The 19,431-nt window shown below is 43.6% G+C and overlaps 1 protein-coding gene across 7 annotated transcripts in view; it reads right to left on the reverse strand.

The window, feature by feature from the left end:
• The window catches only part of trim37 (tripartite motif containing 37), a 104,004-nt gene that overhangs the window by 55,226 nt on the left and 29,347 nt on the right, over positions 1-19,431 (reverse strand). For all 7 annotated transcript variants that reach the window (XR_013499072.1, XM_078224663.1, XM_078224662.1 and 4 more), the window contains 3 exons: positions 13,501-13,582; positions 12,340-12,416; positions 8,795-8,974 (listed from right to left, as the gene is read on the reverse strand). Coding sequence is in view for 6 of the 7 variants with exons in the window: in XM_078224663.1 (XP_078080789.1) it covers positions 8,795-8,974; positions 12,340-12,416; positions 13,501-13,582 (339 nt within the window). In the remaining variant the exon portion in view is untranslated. The remainder of the gene's footprint in view (positions 1-8,794; positions 8,975-12,339; positions 12,417-13,500; positions 13,583-19,431) is intronic.

Raw genomic sequence — 19,431 nt, forward strand, 5'->3', positions numbered from 1 at the left:
GCCACTTCCTCGGAAAAGCAGCCAGCATAATCAAGGACTCCACGCACCCCAGACATTCTCTCTTCCACCTTCTTCCGTTGGGAAAAAGATACAAAAGTCTGAGATCATGTACCAGCCGACTCAAGAACAGCTTCTTCCCTGCTGCCACCAGTTTTCAATGAACCTACCCCATGTTAAATTCATCTTTCTCTACACTGTTACACTACATTCTGCAGCCTCTCTTTTCCTTCTCCCCTATGTACTCTACGAATGGTATGCTTTGTCTGCACAGCACGCTAGAAACAATATGACAATAAATCAAATCTGTGCATTGGTGGAGGGAGTGGATTTTGTGGGTGGTGCCAAATCAAAGAGGCTGCAATGTCCTGGACGGTGTCAAGCTCGAGTGTTGTTGGAGTTGCACTCATCAGGCAAGTGGAGAGTATGTGACCACATTCCTGATTTGTGCATTGTAGATGGTGGGCATGATCTGGGGAATCAGGAGGCGTGTTACTTGCCGCAGGATTCCCAGCCTCTGACCTGTTCTTGTAGCCACAGTATTTATATGGTTAGTCCAGTTCAGTTTCTGGTCAATGGTTAAGCTCCAGGATGCTGATCGTGGAGGTTTCAGTGATGGTAATGCCATTGAATGTCATGAGTTAGGTGGAATTCCTCTTGTTGGAGATGGTCATTACCCGCCACCCTGTGTGGCGCAAATGATACTTTAGCCTAAACCTGAATGCTGTCCAGGTCTTCCTGCATTCTGGTACTGACGGCTTCATTTATACATTGACTTCTTAATGGCTGCTATCAAAGAACAAAGAAAAGATAGCACAGGAACAGGCCCTTCAGCTCTCCAAGCCTGTGCCGATCATTATGCCCCAACCAAACTAAAAAAAAACACCTTTGGCCCTTACTCGGTCTGTATCCCTCTATTCCCTCCCTATTCACGTACCCATCCAGATGCCTCTTAAATGCTGCTAATGTGCCTGCTTCCACCACTTGCTGCGTGAATAACTTCCAACTGTACATCTCCCTTAAACTTTCCCCCTCTCATCTTGATCTTGTGCCCCTTGTAATTGACACTTCCACTCTTGGAAAAAGCCTCTGACTATCCACCCCGTCTATGCCTCAATTTTGTAGACCTCTATCAGGTCTCCCCTCAGCTTCCATCTTTCCAGTGAAAACAATCCTAGTTTATTCAACCTCTCCTCATAGTCAACACCGAGACCAGGCAACATCCTGATGAACCTTTGTGCTCTCTCCAAAGCTCCCATGTCCTTCTGGTAGTGTGGTGACCAGAACTGCATGCAATACTCCAAATGTGTCTAACCAAGGTTTTGTATAGCTGCAACTTGATTTGCCAACTCCTGTACTCAGTGCCCCGGCCGATGAAGGCAAGCATGCCATATGCTTTCTTTACCACCTTGGCCACCTGTGTTCTCAGCCATGGGTCACCATCATTTACATTTCCTGTGCCTTTTGGCTGTGACATCTTAGTAAATCTCTCCTCTACCCTCCACCCACCCCTCCCCTCAAGCTATAAATATCATCCTATTTACTATTGTCTTCACCTCTGATGACGTTTCATCCAGACTCAAAACATTGGCTCTATTCTCTCGTCACAGATGCTGTCAGACCTGCTGAGATTTTCCAGCATTTTCTGTTTGTTTCAGATTCCTGCCTCTACAGTAATTTATTTTATTAGATTTTTCTTCTTGTTGGCTCCCTTGCCACTTACCACAGGCTCCATCTAGCAGCTATGCCCTTTAGGACTCGGCTAGCTCGGTCAGTAACGATCCTACCAAGTTACTCTTGGTGATGGACATTGAGTCCCCCACCCAGAGTATATCCTGCAGCCTTAGTGCTTTTTTTATATGGTGTTCAACATGGAATAGTAGTGATTCATCAGTTGAGGGGGGCACAGTAGGTGGTAATTAGTTTTCTTGCCCATGTTTGATCTGATGTCATATGATTCATGGGGTCCAGGGTTGATATTGAAAACTTCTTTCCTGACTATGCCACTACCTCTGGCGAATCTGTCCCATCAGGGTGAGAGGACATACCCAGAGATATTGACGCTGGTATCTGGGACATTATCTGTAAGGTATGATTCTGAAAGTATGACCGTGTCCGGCGGTTACTTGACTAGTCTGTGGCACAGCTCTTCCAAATATGGCACAAGTCCCGAGATGTTGTTACAGAGCACTTTGCAGGCTCGACATGGCTGGGTTTGCCATCGTCATTTCCAGTGCCTAGGTCAATGCCAGGTATTCAGCCTAGTTTCATTCCTTTATGTAGGCCGTGTAGCTGTTTGATATGCAACCAAGTGGCTTGCTAGGCCATCTCAGAGGGCATAGAGAGCCAATCATATTGCTGTGGTCTGAATCACACGGCTATCAGACCAGGTAAGGACAGCAGATTTCCTTCCCTAAAGGAAGAACATGAGTGAACCAGATGGGTTTTTACAATAATTGACCATGGTTACTATTACCAAAACTAGCTTTTTCATTCCAGATTTATCAACGGAATTTAAATTCCACCAGCGGTTGTGGTGGGATTCCAATTTGGTGTCCTTGGGACATTAGCCAGAGCCTCTGGATTACTAATCTGGTGACATTCGCACTATGCCACTAAGATGATAAACGGAGGCCTGAAGACAAGAAAATGCTCTGTAGTCAAAAGAATTACAGGATATTTTAATGTCCATCTGAACAGGCAGATAAGGACACTGCTCAATGTTTCATTCAGCAATGCTGTACTCCCTTCTCAGGCTCTTTTCTCTCAATTCTTAAGTGGCCAAGCTTCCAGGGAAGACAAAGAAAACACTTCAAAGACAAGTACCCAACGCTCGCCTTGAAGTACGGCAGCTCTGACCTTAATTAATCGGAGGAGCTTGTTACCAAGGCAATAACTTGTCCATTAAGCTGCATCTTGCTTCTAGTTCCAATCCTTTAATGATGAGGCAGAGAGTGACAACAAAGGAAAAGAAAGAAAACCCAGCACTCCGGATCCCACTACCTCCTGGGATATCATGCTGCAGCTGCCCTAAGATATGCAGGTTGAAAAATTGGCTTGCTCAGTCTCATGAAGGCAGAAACTCTCAACTCAGAACAGACGTCATTCTTGAATCAAGGGCAGCCGATGACAAGTCCATCAGTACTGCACTGAGAGACTAGATTGTTCGCTCAAATCCAGGAATGGGGCACAATGGCTTGCTGACTCAGAAGCCACTGTGTTACCACCGAGTAAGATGGACAATAATTTACCAGGGCATGCAGGGAACACAGCTTCGCGGACCAACATCTTTTTACAAATTCATACCAGCACAGACTCCTGAAAGCAAGTCTCTCGTCCGATTGCACATCTTCACAGCAATTCCATGACATTGCAATGTTTCTGTTCAAAGATCAAATCTTACAAATGACTTGGAACATTTGAAGAGTAACCTTTCAAAATCTGCTGTGATTTCAAACTTGGAGGTGTGGCTAACAGGAAGGATGATTCCTTCCCCCCCCCCACCCAAAGGATCAGAACTATGCTGAGCATACTTAATGCAGTGATACAGCCATATAGCAGTCTTCTTGAAGGTCAACCCGCAGAAAGCGACTAGCCTGGATGGGGTACCCAGATGAGCACTCAGGTCCTGTGCGGATCAGCTGGCAAGGGTATTCGCAGACATCTTCAACCTCTCTTTACACCAATGAGGTCCCTATTTGCTTCGAGACGACGACCATAATCCCAGTACCAAAGAAAGGCCAAGCAGCGTGCCTTAATGACCATCATCTGATGGCTCTGACATCCATCATTATGAAGTGTTTAGATTAGTCATGGCATGAATCAATTCCAGCCTCCTAGATCCACTACAGTTCGCCTATCGCCACAACAGGTCCACAGCAGACGCCATCTCCCTGGCCCTGCACTCAACCCTGGAACACCTAGATAACAAGGACACCTATGTCAGACTCCTATTTATTGACGACAGCTCAGCCTTCAACACTATTATTCCCACGAAATTCATCTCCAAACTCTGAGGCCTGGACTTTGGCTTTTCTCTGAAAACAATGCTTTTCACTTCTCCTGGATCCTGAACGTCCTGAAACCACAATCAGTAAGGATAGGCAATACCACCTCCTCCACAATCATCCTCAACACAGGTGCCCCACAAGGCTGTGTTCTCAGCCCCCTACTATACTCCTTATACACCTATGACTGTGTTGCCAAACACCCCTCCAATTCAATTTTCAAGTTTGCTGACGACACCACTGTAGTGGGTCAGATCTCAAGCAATGACTAGACAGAGTACAGGAATGAGAGAGAATCTGGTGAACTGGTGCGGCAACAATAATCGCTCCCTCAACGTCAACAAAACGAAGGAAATTGTTATCGATTTCAGGAAGCGTAGTGGAGAACATGCCCCTTTCTACAACAACAGGGACGAAGTAGAAATGGTCGAGAGCTTCAAGTTTTTAGGTGTCCAGATCACCAACAACCTGTCCTGGTCCCCCTATGCCAACACTATAGTTAAGAAAGCCCATCAACACCTCTACTTTCTCAGAAGACCAAGGAAATTTGGCATGCCAACTACAACCCTCACCAACTTTTACAGATGCACCATAGAAAGCATTCTTTCTGGTTGTATCACAGCTTGGTATGGCTCCTGCTCTGCCCAAGACCCCAAGAAACTACATAAGGTCGTGAATGTAGCCCAATCCATCACGCAAACCAGCCTCCCATCCACTAACTACATTTCCCACTGCCTTGGCAAAGCAGCCAGCATAATTAAGGACTCCACGCACCCCGACATTCTTCCACCTTCTTCCGTCGGGAAAAAGATACAAAAGTCTAAGATCACGCTTCTTCCCTGCTGCCAGATTTTTGAATGGACCTACCTCGCATTAAGTTGATCTTTCTCTACATCCTAGCTATGACTGTAACACCACATTCTGCCCTCTCGTTTCCTTCTCTATGAACGGTATGTTTTGTTTGTTTAGCGCGCAAGAAACAATACTTTTCACTGTATGCTAATACATGTGACAAAGTAAATCAAATCACTGGGTGATCACAGTAGGAGGATGTTTTGTGAATTTAAGCAAGATGATTCCATTCTACTAGACATCTACCAGATGCCCATTTCCAGTTTAGTCATATAGAAACTGGCAAAAAAGTTTATCCAACTGAGCAGGGTAATCTGGAGGCTTCACCCTTGTTCCCAACGGTCTCAAAATTGAAGCCAGTTGGGGACCGGCCATTAATTAGCCACCAAGAGCCTAGATTGGGGCTGAGGCAAGTGCAAGTGGGCCTCTCTAGGTCATGCCTGCCACTTTGGCAGACCTGTAAAATTGCAGACTGGTTAAGAGTTGGAGGTGGGGAAGGCCACCCGGGTAATTTTATAGCAACTTCTGGTGGGGATCACTTCAATTTGGTCCATGTCTCCATTTGATACTTCCCCAATGGAGACATGATAGTTGGTTTGCAACCAGGGAAGGGAATAAAATAGCAGACACTTTGCCAGTGAATTTGAACAACAATTTCGAACTCCATCAGAATTCTCACGGCACGGCGGCACAGTAGTTCGCACTGCGGCCAACGCCAAGGACCTGGGTTCAATTCCAACCTTGGATCACTGTCAATGCACGTTCTCCGTGTCTCCGTGGGTTTCCTCCGGGTGCTCCGGTTTTCTCCCACAGTCCAAAGCTGTATGGGTTAGGTGGACTGGCCATGATAAATTGCCCCTTAGTGTCCCAAGATGAAAGGTTAGGGAAATTAGCAGGGTAATTATATGGGGTTACAGGGATAGGGCCTGGGTAAGATGATCTGTTGAAGAGTCATTGCAGATTCGACGGGCCAAATAGCTTCTATGATCTTACAAACACGCGTGCAGCAGTTTATAAGATTCTCCATAACCTTGTAAACCTGCATCGCCACAAGATGATTTACCATATTTATATCTTTGGGCAGAATTCAAGTGCCTTTTGCAAATACATGCTGAAATTTTTAGACAAAGTTGTTGCAATAAGCTTTACTAAGGAACCGTCGAGGCTGCACCTATTACCAGCATACAATCTGGATTTTTAATCTTCGTTCAACTTGTTATACAAGGAAATGGCAAAGTGAAGAGCTGCTTGACGTCCGTCTCAACGGCAGAAGACTTTGAAAATTTCACAAAGATATTTGAAAACGAAGAAGCGAAAGTGAAAGCAATCAGCATCACGAGGGAATAGGTACTGGGAAAACTATAATGACCAGTCCCCAGGACCTGATAACCTGCATCCTAAAGTCTTAAAAGTGGCTGCAGAGACAGTAGAGGCATTGGTTAAAATCTTCTAAATTCCCTAGAATCTCAGAAGATTCCAGCAGATTGGAAAATTTAAAATGTAATATCTTTATTCAAGAAAGATGGGAGATGGAAAACAGGAAACAATTCGCCAGTTAGCCGAATGTCTGTCGTTGGGAAAATGCTTGAATCCATTATTAAGGTGGTTACAGCAGGATACTTAGAACATAATGGGATCAGGTAGAACCAACGTGGTTTTCAGAAAAATAAGTGTTTAATTAATTAGATCTTCAAGGAAGTAACAAGCAAAATGGATGAAGGGGAAACCTGCAGATGTGATGTACTTGGATTTCCAAAAAGCATTTGATAAGGTCCCACAGCACATGGTGTGGGGGATAACATATTAGCATGGACAAAGGATTGGTTAGCTAACAAGAAGTAGAAAATCGGGATAAATGGGCCATTTTCAAGTTGACAAGCTAACTAGTGAAGTGCCACAGGGATCAGTGTTGGGATCACAACAGCTTTTATCAATGACTTGGGTCAGCATTCCCCAAACTGGGTTCTGCGGTAGGTCCGGCCATTTTCAAATTGAAAAATGCTGTCCTTCCAGCTTGTCCGATCGAAGGCTGGTTTCGCACTGTGTTGGTTATTGACAGGGGCAATAGTTGGCCCATCATCAGCCAATGCAGTGAGAAGCCAGCCTCTGAATGCGCTGTAAATAGCAGCAGCAAAGGTGTGGTGGTGGTGGCGGCGCCACGGAACAAGTGTACGAGAGAGGACGAGCAGACAGCAGAGAGAGGGGGGTAGGTGCAGTGAGTCAGTGCTTCTTTTGGGCTTGTGTGCATACGCACGTGTCCGTTATGAGAATCCAACTCTCCAGCAGCACTCCCAATACTAAACGAATGTGTGCAAAAGATCCAACATCACTCTCCCATTAAAATGATAAAGAAGTCTTAAGTATTTGTTGGAGATTTTTTTAAATTATAACAAATGCATACACAAACAGAAAATACTTCTATAAATTGTTGTATATTTGTACCTATTGTGCAAAAACAATAATTTTGTGGTTTTAACTTCAATGTAATAAAACTTTTTTTTTTAGGGGTTCAGTCAATGCTCTTGGAAGTCACAAGGGTTTTGTGGCTGGAAATATTTGGGAAACCCTGATTTAGATGAAGGGACAGAACATACGGCAGCTAAATTTGCCAATGACAAAGATAGGTAGGAAATTAAGCTGTCAAGAGGAAGTAAAGGCAGGTTAAGTCAGTGGACAAATGTTTGGCAAATGGAGTGCAATGTAGGAAATGCGAACTTGTCCATTTTGCCAGGAAGAATAGAAACAGTATACTATTTAAAAACGACTGCAGGCGGTACAGATGTTTCTGAATGCTCTGATAATGAATCTCAATAGTTAATATGCAGGTACAGCAATGATTAGGGCAAATGGAATTTTGGCATTCATTGCAATGGGAACACAATTTAAGAGTCAGGAAATTTTAATGCAGCTGTACTTGGCAGGACCACATTTGGAGCACGGTGCATAGTTTTGGTCTCTATTTGAAATAGTATACAATTGCTTTGTAAACAGTTCAGAGAAGGTTCACTATTCTGAAGAACGGTTGAACAGTTTGGGTTCATATCCATTGGAGTTTAGGAGATTGAGAGGTGACCTTATTAAACACAGAAGATCCTGAGGACTTCACAGGGTGGAGACTGGGCAGACAGGCAGACATTTCCTTTTGTGGGAGAGGAAAGATCAGGAAAAAAATTCTCCCGTGGCCATTGATCTGTAGAATTCTCTTCCATTGAGAGCAGTAGAGGCTGGGTCATTTCATTTATTCGAGGTTGAGTTAGATAGTTGTTTGATAGACATGGGCAGGCAGCAGACAGGACAGGGAGTTCAGACCACAATCAATCAATCAGCCACGATCTTAAAGCGAATGGTGGAGCAGGCACAATGGGTCGATGGGCTTTTACTCCTGTCCCAAGCCCCATGTTCCTTGCACAATTAGTTTCTGCATCAACATTGTGCTTGGACCTGGAATTCCAGTCAGTGTTCATGAAAAGCAAGATTTCCCCCTTGGCTCAAATCAGGCTATTACTGCAAAGAGAAACTATTTTTTTAAAAAATCAATTTTAAAGATAAAATAAAATTGAACTAGGTATATGCTGCCACCTTCAGCTGAAAATTGGCCACAGCAGAACAGGAAACAGCCAAAAAGACTAAAAAGAGAAATATTGCAGATCCGCATTTAGAAAGTGCTAGAAATCCTAGAAAAATGTTAACCAGTATTTTCTCTTCGATACTGCTGACAGATGTGTTGTGGTCGTGCTGACATTTTCTGTTTGTTTTGTTCCAGACAAAGGCTGGCTGAGAGCCTTTCCCTTGATCAGGGATGGCATGCAATCAAAAATGAATGCCCACACTGACAAAGATTGGATTTACTAGAGAATGCAATATTCCTCACCAGCTCAATTTGTAATAAGGTGGAATGTAGTAGCCGAGTGAAAAGAAGAAGAACACACATTGATTACCTGAGCACCAAGGTATCACTCTGCATATTCAGGTAACCCTCACTGGCAAGAAGATCCAATCGGAAGAAACGATTGTAACCCCAGCATTCACCAACCTCAAAATCAGAGGCAAATTCCCGGATAATGTTTTTAGTTGGGTCATTGGAGACTTGATGAACCATCTCCACGCGGTACTCGTACCTAGAAATATAGAGAACATGGAGCACTTAAACTCACATATAAAAACAAAGATTTTGCAGCCTGATGGGAAAATTCTGACAAGGTGGACGATTTCAACCCTACAATGTGGATGTGTTGTGGTCGTGCTGACATCGATTCTGCACCAACTCTCATCAGAGCATCTTACCCAGGCCCTCCCACCCCCCGCAAGCCTGCACATTTACCATGGCTAACCCCCTAACCTACACATTTTTGGACACTTGAGCAATTTGGCATGGCCAATCCACCAACCTGCACATCCCTGGCTAACTTTTAAAATTAAAATCTAGATAAAGATTCTCATCTCCAGAATTTTACAAGCATTTTCACAAACAGAAAACAAACGAACCTTTAATCATCTTGACTTTGAAATATATCACCATTCCTTCAGTGTCAGTGAGTCAAAACCCTGGAACTCACTCCCTAACTACTGCGGGTGTGTACCTACACCACGAGCTGCAGTGGTTTAAGGCAGGTTAAGGCAGCAGCTCACCACCACCTTCTCAAGGGCAATTAGGGACGGGCAATAAATGCTGGCCCAGCCAGTGACACCCACATCCCATGGAGATAAACAAAACTTATTTCCTGTGCTCACCCAGAGGGGCGAATGTGTGGAATTCACTACCACAGAAAGTAGCGAGGCCAAAATATTGTGAGATTACAAGAAATTAGATGTAGCTCTTGGGGCTAAAGGGATCAGGATATTGAATTTGATGATCAGCCACGATCATAATGAATGGTGGAGCAGGTTCAAAGGGCCGAATGGCCTATCCCTGCTTCTAATTTCTACGAAGCATAAGAAAAAACTAATGCAAGGATTTTAAGAAATCGTTTATATGGGGCTACATATGAGGACATGAAATCTTAGTCACTGGTGGTTATGGTAAACGATATTGGCTTCAAAAAGCTGATTTTAAGAGCAAACCAAGTACTTTGCATTCTCCTTTTTCCAAATATTTTACTCTCATGCTTTGAGTCCTCGCAATACAACAACTTGTATTTACATTGTACCTTTAATGTAATAGAGGCCTAAGGCACTCAGTGACATTATAAAGTAAAACATGCCATTGATCCACACGGATATATTCTGGCAGATGACCAAGAGTGTGGTCAAAGAGGTGGACTATAAGGAGTCTTAAAGGAGGAAAGCAATGTAGCAAGATGCAGGGAGCAGAGCTTAGGGCTCAGACATCCGAAGGCACAACTATCAACAGTGGAGCAATTAAAGCAGCATAGATATTTCAGATGGTTGAAGGGCTGGAGGAGATTACAAAGGTTAGGGAAGGGGCAAAGACATTGAAGAATGAGACAGAACGAAAATCAAGGGCAATGTCAACTGGGTTCCAGTGTAGGGCAACAGAGTGAAGAGTATTTGGTGCAAGGACATGGGCAAGAGTTTTAGATGACCTCAGGTTTACGGTGAGTAGAATGTGGGAGGCCAACCAGGATCGCAGCGGAATAGTCAAGTCTGGAGGTCACCAAGACACAAATGAGGATTTCACCAAAAAAAGGGAGGTGGGGCGAGACATTTGATGTGATGGAGGTAGAAATAGGCAGTCCTTCTGAATACCTATTGCCACTCATCTGTGCAGCAACTGTGCACAAAAGATGATAGTTCGGCTGGTGTTTTTCACTCTTTCCAGCAACATTAATTTTCCAATGGAAATGGTGAACCATCATGCCTCAGGCTCATCATCTTGAGTCACCAACATTAATACTTAAAATCAATACTGTGATTCATTTATGGTGTTGAGTACATTTACTGGACAGCTAAAGCAGAACGGAATCCAATCTAGGCTCATATTAGAATAAGGACTGGAAAAAAGTCCAGTTCATAGCCAACAGCATTGCAGACATTGTATTCAGTTTAGGTAGAGTTTTGCCTGCAGTCAGTTCACATATGGAGTTATAACTACTTGTATGCACATCAATGATTAAAACTACCCTGAAGTTGCTAATGCACTGCAGGAGAACCTCCAGGTCAGCAGTATACAAAGTCAAGTCTCCTTTAATATTTGATTCTTTGGAAGGGGGCTAGAAGAACTGCAAAATCTAAAGCTGTAATTATAACCTGCAAATGGATTGAAACAAGAGCTCTAAAAAAAATATCGAGACTCCTTCAACAAAACTGGTCACTCCTCGGAAAAATGATCAAATCACCTGAATAACTGATTGAGATTCTGAGGAGGAGTTCAGATGTTTTTATTTAATGGAATGGCTGATCGCAAACCTGTTGGGCCGCAATGGAAAGAATAACCCACACAAAACGCTGGAAAAACTTACAACCAGCTAGTCAGTGTCCAAGATCTGCTTTACTTTCAAGATTTTCAGCATTTGGTCTTTTCTATTTATCTTGGACAGCAGTTATGTCCTGACAGCACTTGGAGTTAGCAGAGGATAACATTCAATTTATAGCTAGCAGTATCTCACAAACATGCCCAGAGCATTCCATGCTTGATAACATGACCTTGCTCTCTCAGTTAGCAGAGCAAAGGAAAGTTCATTTCTGGCTCTTGTAATCTCTTTCCTTGCACCTTGCAGGAGACAAGTCAAGTTTCAAGTTCATCAAACCTGGGCAGAGACTTTAACCTTGCTGCAAGTTTGAGAATGAGAAAGGATTAGATCAGAAGACAATACTCTGAATCCTGCTTGCGATGGTAACTCCCCAGTGACTTGGTCAGCGTGATGTAATGCTCAAACGGAATATCCCACGTTTGATGAGCACCATGACTAATTTACAACACACGACGCCACCAAGTGGCACAATCGTGTTCATCAACTCGTTTCAGCAACAAAACAAACTCCACTTGGCATCTTCCTTCCCAACAAACATTACTCGTTTTAAATTTTGATCTCATCACTCATAAACAGATGTAACTGTCTCTCACTCAACCACTTGTTGTAAAATATTCCAAAAACCCTCTAGGAAATTTACATCAGCTGAGGTTTAACTACAAGAGGAGAAAGGAGAAAAACGGGCAGAACTGCAGCCCAATGCCCACCCCTCCCGGTGGAAAGTTCACTTGGGGGATATCACACATGGCAAGGCAAAAGTTGAACATTCAGCGAACACTCGCTGAGCAGGCCTGGCAGGTTATGGGGCCACTTTAAGATCAGAAGCTTCAAACACCTGTGGAACTAGACCACAGCAGGGAGCTCGAGAGCTTGAGGCACGAGAGCGCGCGAAAAGAACAAACTGGATAAAATATATATGGAAATCACAACGCGCTGCAAAATCCGAGAGTTGAAGATGCATTGGAAAGAAACAGACCAACTCACTAAAATCAGAAGGAAGTAATTGGACAGGGATTCGCTTATTACACAAAATAACTTTAAAGTCTGCGTACTTTGATGTTTCAGGGAGTCCTGCAGAGAGTTCCAGAAACACCGACAGGTAATTTCCTCGCACAACTCCATTCCCATCCTAGGATAGAACACACAACTTAATGTTTGCAGATTTTAATGCATAAACCGAGGTTTTTCACATCTCCCCAAAAATCAATTTAAGAAAAACACACCATGATTAAAATTAATCCATCCTGTATTAGGATGAGAAACCAATAGATGGAATTGTTTCAAATCTTCTTCCCTAGTTCCTTATTAATCTAGTCAAGTTTTAACAAATTTATTTTTGATAGAATTAGTTGCAAAAGCCATTTTTACTCTAGGGTCAGGTTAGAACAGTTTAGAAATGATTTATCAAGGCTCCTAACTTGTACATATTTTGGAAGCTAGTTTGCTAACGGACCAACTACTGGAACTATTATTTACTTTGGAGCTCAACTTTCAATTCAGTGGGAGACTCAGCCATGTGGCTCTCACACATGGTACAATCCCATAGCCAGGGGGAATTAGGGGATTCAGCCAAGGGGCCTCAAAAAGTTTCAGTGCCGGAGGGGATAATTGTAGGTGTTGCTAATACTGCTGGAAGAGTACTCGCTTTTGCATGCCTGCTGGGGAAGGGGAGCAGAATGAAAGTGCCTGCGAGAAAGAAATTTATTAACATCGCCAGGTACGTACATGAAGAATGGCACTCAGTTAGGCACTGGAGCGGACTCTGATACTCCATGATGCTGTACTGCTGCAAGGAGTCAAGTCTTCAGAATAGGAATGCAAACAATGTAACGGAAAGCATGCATAGTGTTTCCAGTATGTATTGGAGGTTCTTAGTACGTTGTATCATGGACCCAACTTTGGTTCAGCTCCCAAATTTGTCTGCAAGCATCACTTGAGCATCAACTTAAAAAGTTGCCAGCATCTGTGAGCTCTCCCTGTCCACAATTTTCAAATCATTGTGGGTTAAACACAAGTACCATTCTGCACTACTCATTCCCCTCCTTAACATTCATTTCAATGCATACATCTTGTGTAATACAAGATGATTCTGCACCATCACTGCTCTACATTGTGCTTAAAAATCATAAAACATGGCCTGAAATTCATACGAACAAAGGCTCCTCATCTTCCTGCCTTCTCTGATGACCACAAACTCAGGCTTTTGAACTCACCGGGTAAACTTTCAGTCTCCAGCAGAGTCCAGATACCTGCAGAGGGGGGCTGTACACAGGGTCAGCACGCTGACGCAAGGTGCTATTGAAAAAACAAACAAAAATAGGTGTTCATAATATAATCATTCCGAGACCAAGTTAAGTTGCCACAGACCCAGATGACCATAGGCTGCTCTTTCCTTTTGAGGGGGAGAACTGCCTGATGGCGATTTGGAACTATGGCAAGTTTACCTTTATTTAGTTACTAGCATGTAAAATGTTCAAGTTTCAGGAAACTTCAAAAAATACCTTGAAATAATGACCATCCTTAAATAGAAAATAAAGTTTTAACACTGATTCAGTTTTATCACTTATGCAGTACAGCTATCCCTCATTTAGCATTCCAAATGTTTTCCTAAAAACAGCAATAACTAAAACTGGTCACAAAAATCATTTTCCCATAAGAATCCATGTCAATAAATGGGTGGATTACTTTTCCAAGATACAATTTTTACATTACAACCTATTGACAACTTAACTGACCCACGAATCCTCTTTTGACTCCCTCGCTCTCCCCCTCAGCCCCCTCCCACTTGCCGCTCCTTGTCCTGGCCCATGTTGTGAGGGGGATATTGTGATTCTGCAATGGGATATAGATTGGGTGACTGGGTGAAAATCTGGCAGAATTTAATGTGGGGAGATGTGAGGTCATGCACTTTGGGAGGAGGAAACAAAAGGCAGATTATCTAAATGGAGAGACTGCAGGTGAGTGACGTACAGAGGGATCTGGGTGTTCTAGAGCAAAAACTAGTAAGCAGGAACAACAAGTAGCGATGAAGGCTAATAGCATTTTGGCCTTTATTGCAAAGGGGTTAAAGTTCAAAAATAGGTAAGGTTTTTGCAGCTGTACAGGTGTTGGTCAGACCTCACCTGGAAGTGGCCTCATTACCTAAAAAAGGACATAGTAACAGTAGAGGCAGTCCAAAGGAGATTCACCAGGCTAATTCTTGGGATGAGAAGGTCATCCCATCAAGAGACACTAAATATTCAGGATCTGTATTCGTTGGAGTTTAGCAGAGTGAGGGGTGACCTTATTCAAACATACAAGATCCTGAATAGATAGGGTAGATGGTGAAATGTTTTCACTCATAGGCAAGTCATCTCGAACAAGGTGGCATTTAAAACTGAGGTGCATAGAAATCTCTTCTTGCAGAGGCTGGTGAATCTCTGGACTTCTCTGCCCCAAAGGGTAGCGGAGGCTGGAACATTATAAGTATTCTAAGTGATGGTGGATAAATATTTGATAGATCGAGGACTAGAGGGCTATAGAGAAATGGCACAGAAGTGGAGGCCAGCAGAGATCAGCCATGATCGTATTGAGTGGTGGGGAAGGCTCAAAGGGTCTGGCGGCCGACTCCTGCTTCTGTTTCTTGTGTTCTTGACCCCACCTGCTCAGCATTTTCCTCTCACCGCTTCTATCTTCTGGACACAACTTTGCTTGTCGCGGTTCTGAGCGAATGAGATGGTAAGAGAGGCAGTGAGCAGGAAGCAGTGAGGATCAGGAGGAAGCAGCAGCAAGTGGGAGGGAGCGATGAAGTGTTTAATAGAACAGATTGGGCACGTGCAGTCACAATACGAGTGTGGCAGCAAGCGCGGTAATCGTGCTGAAATGAAAATGGTGGCAGCGCTATTTTTGGGCATGTTCCCTAATTTGTAAATCTTGCTAAAATGAAAATGGACTTTCAGAACAGATTTTAAGTGGCAAATATCTGTGTTCTCTACACAATACGGAATATAACAGCATCAGGGATCCGGGTTTGATTCCAGCCTTGGGTGACTGTCTGTGCACTTCTCCCTGCGTCCAAATGGGTTTCCTCCGGGTGCTCTGGTTTCTTCCCACAGTCCAAAGATGTGCAGGTTAGGTTTTTTCGATTTGTCACATTTATTAGTATACAATGAAAAGTAGAGTTTCTTGCGTGCTGTACAAAGCATACCATTCATAGAGAAGGAAATGAGAGAGTGCAGAATGTAGTGTTAGTCATAGCTAGGGTGTAGAGGAAGATCAACTTAATAAGAGGTAGGTCCATTCAAAGCTCTGACAGCAGCAGGGAAGCAGCTGTTCTTGAGTCGGTTGGTGCGTGTTCTCAGATTTTGTATCTTTTTCCCAACGGAAGAAGGTGGGAGAGAGAATGTCCGGGGTGCGTGAGATCCTTGATTATGCTGGCTGTTTTTCCGAGGCAGTAGAAATGTAGACAGTGTCAATGGATGGGAGGCTGATTTACATGATGGATTGGGCTTCATTCACAACCCTTTGTAGTTTGGGGTCTTGGGCAGAGCAGCAGCCATATCAGGCTGTGATACAACCAGAAATAATGCTTTCTATGGTGCATCTGTAAAGGTTGGAGAGAGTCGTGGTGGACATGCCAAATTTCCTCAGCCTCCTGAGGCATTGGTGGGCTTTCTTAACTATAGCGCTGGCGTGGAGGGACCAGGACAGGTTGTTGGTGATCTGGACACCTAGAAACCTGAAGCTCTCGACCATTTCCACTTTGTTCCTGCTGCTGTAGACAGGGGCTTGTCCTCCACTACGCTTCCTGAAGAAATAATTGTCGTCGCATCAGTTCACTATTTCTCTATCGCTTTTCTGTACTCTGCCTCAGCATAGTGGTGTCATCAGCAAACTTGAAAATAGAGTTGGAGGGGAATTTGGCCACACAGTCATCAGGGGCTGAGGACACAGCCTCGTGGGGCACCGGTGTTGAGGATGATTGTGGAGGTGGTGCTATTGGAGGAGGTGGATTGGCCGTAATCAGTGCGCAGGGTTATGGGGATGGGGCGAGAGATTTGGCCTGGGTAGAGTGCTCTTTCAGAGAGTCAGTGCAGACTTTATGGGCCGAATGGCCTCTTCTGCACTGTAGGGGATTCTATGAACCTTCACCTCAAAAGAATTCTGGTAACCACAATTCGTAAAATTTCCAATTCTAAACATTCAGGAATAGAGGCAATGAACTCAAGAACCAGAGAGAGAAAATAGGATAGTGATAACGCTCACTCCCAAACTATAATATGCCTCCTCGGTTGTGTTTTCTCTACCCTTTTTACCTCTATATTGCCTTCCTTTAAAGGTACATTCATAATGTGGCCAAACAGGTTGATCATCAGCCTGTAAATCCTTCCAATATGCCTATGGTAGGATGCAAGAGCAGGAGAGTTTCTTGGTCAGGCACCTGAAGACGGCAATGGCCAACCACTGCCAACATAACCATGGACCAGCACAGACATCCATGGTGTGCAGCAGCAGCAGAAGCCAATTCAATCAATGATCATGTGTCATGAGATGAGAGACAGGAAGTGGGCTGGAAGTGCCACAATTATAGGAAGGGTGAACAAATTAAATGATAGTCAGCAATTTGACATTTTTAAAAGGGAACCAAGATGGCAGCACACAAAGATGGAGGGGGAGAAATGCTCTGGGGACATGGGTTCAAATCCCACCATAGCTCACACCTGGAATCTCAGTAATGGTGACCATAAAACTACCGATTGTCATAAAAAGCCAATCTTAGAATCCCATCTAGTTCACTCATGCGCTCTGTACCCTGTCCAGCCTAATATTACCCCAGACCCCCAGCAATGTGGTTGACTCTTAACTGTCCTCTGAAATGGCCAAGTGAGACAAGCCGTGATTGCCAGTGACAAGCATTTCATGATATTTTTTAAAGAAAGGAGCTTAATATCATAATGGCCATCTTACAATAAAATACTTTTTCCTCAAATTTGCTGCTGGTTCTAATCCGAAGCAATGACATTGTAACGTGGTGTCAAGGTCTATAAAACAGCTCTCTCCATCACCCTGCGCCTCTTCTCAGAACTGCAAAATATCCACTTTGAAGTTTATTTTATAGATTAATAGGAAATCAATTAGTGCTAGGATCAAGACAGGAGGGGGACTGGAATTGCCAATTAAACGCATCAAAATATAATCCAACTACTGTCGGTTTTAAAAATCGTGGAAGCACAAATAAACAAGCACAATAATCGAGTTACATCAGATCAGAGGTGCAGGCAGTGACATCTCTCAGTACTCTGCGGTGGAATGGAAAACCATCTCGGGTTTATGTTTATATTCTCTCCTTACTCAGTGGTCGAGAATTAGTCAGCTTCTGCACAAACTCTTCAGACAAACTCCTGAAATATTAAGTTAAAATCTTTTGATGCTCAAAGTTCAGTTTATCACTTCCATTTCTGCTTTGTTGACAGAGCAGAGCTCAAGCGTGTACAGATAGAATTTCTTTTTTTTAAAATCAGTTTTAATCACTAAACCAAAGACTGATTTTTTAGCCATCATTCAAATGAGAGAGACTAGGCCTGCAGCAGTATTTTCATCATTACCTCTCAACCACTGCTCCATGACAGTGCTAAATACATCATAATAAATGGGACTGGAGGCAGTTCATACCCTTCTCTCCATCACAATCACCAAAAACAATTTCAATCAAGTCATTATTTTGACAAGTACAGTTAACAATAATGGCCCAGATTTTACACCAAGCCCATCAGTACCGCTAAATCAGACAGCAACTTCCGCCAATCACATGCTTAGCTCAATGCCAAAATCAGAAGATGCTGTCCAAATTCCCCTACTCCTCAAACTTTGCTATAACAGCATTTCTCCAAAAATCTCAGCATTAGAACACGCGAAAGGGCTCAAGTTGCAATACAAGTAACAGAAACTCAAAAAAAAGTGTCCAGGCTTGTCCATTCCAGTAAAGTTAATGTTTTAAACAGCGTGATGCATCTTAATTAATGCCACACCTCTTCAGCACTGAAGCTTTCACAAAATGTGGAGATGGTTAAGAATCTCACTCGATTCCTGAGCAGAGGCCAGGAACTACAAGTGCCCGGCATGCGCTGCGAGTTTCCGCACTGACATGGATCAAAGAGTGGATGGTGCATGGGAAATCCAGGGACAAGTGCCTAAGGCGTCTGTGTGGGAAGGGAAGTGCAAAAAAAAGCAGTCAGGGGACCCAGAAGTGGGGCAGCATAACAGAGCAGTCACAGGACAGGGGGCAGAGGGAGGTCCCCAAAAGGGAATCCAGGAGAAAGGAGCAACCAGGTGATGACTAACAGCAAGAGCAGCAAAACAAAAAGAGGCTCCAAGCAGTGGAAGCATGAACAACCTAGCGAGGGTTTGGTAGAAGACCTGGAGAGCTGAGAAGGCAGTGAAAAGTTGGTGGGCTGTTGGGCAAAAGTGGGCTGTTGGGAACAACGGTGCCCGGCTCAGAATGGCTGAAGAGCTGAAGTTGTGCCTGCAAATTAGTGCTGGAATACACAGATTTGGGAATCCAGGAGTCGTCGTCTCAGGACAAGATTAAAACCCTAGAAAGGGTGGGCAGTGACTGAGGCAGTCCAAGTCACAGTGACTTTGAGGGAATTCAGAGGTCACAGCCTTGAAAGGGAAGTGTGAAGACTTGCAATCTCTCATGAGGGAAGCGAGAGTTTCAAATGAGATTGGTTGACTCTCAATATCTACTGATATCTGGGAAGGTCACAGAAATCATGGGACCTGTCTTGGTCACATCAGCCCAATTGTGCACGTTGGGGTGTTCAACCACAGTTTGCCTGTTAATTTAAACTTACCGCACACCAATCTTGGAAGTTACGAGTAAAGGACAGATATTGTAAATTGTTTTATCTTTGACTTTGTAAAGTGAAGTTTGTTTAAAACATGGGAATCTTGTGACGTCTTTCTCTTAGCAATACCTTGGGTCTCAAATGTCTGCTTTAAACAAAAAGTTACGATTCCCAACTCGATCAGACCAAAAATCTGGGATAACAAGCTTCATTCCTTCAGATTTTAATATTGAACATTTAAAACGTACGTTTTTAGCTTCGCTTTGTCTCTTTACTCTTAATTAATCTTTCTTTCACACTTTGTTTTTTTTGCACGAT

This window comes from Mustelus asterias, chromosome 12, assembly GCF_964213995.1.
Source record: "Mustelus asterias chromosome 12, sMusAst1.hap1.1, whole genome shotgun sequence".
Lineage (NCBI taxonomy): Eukaryota > Metazoa > Chordata > Chondrichthyes > Carcharhiniformes > Triakidae > Mustelus > Mustelus asterias.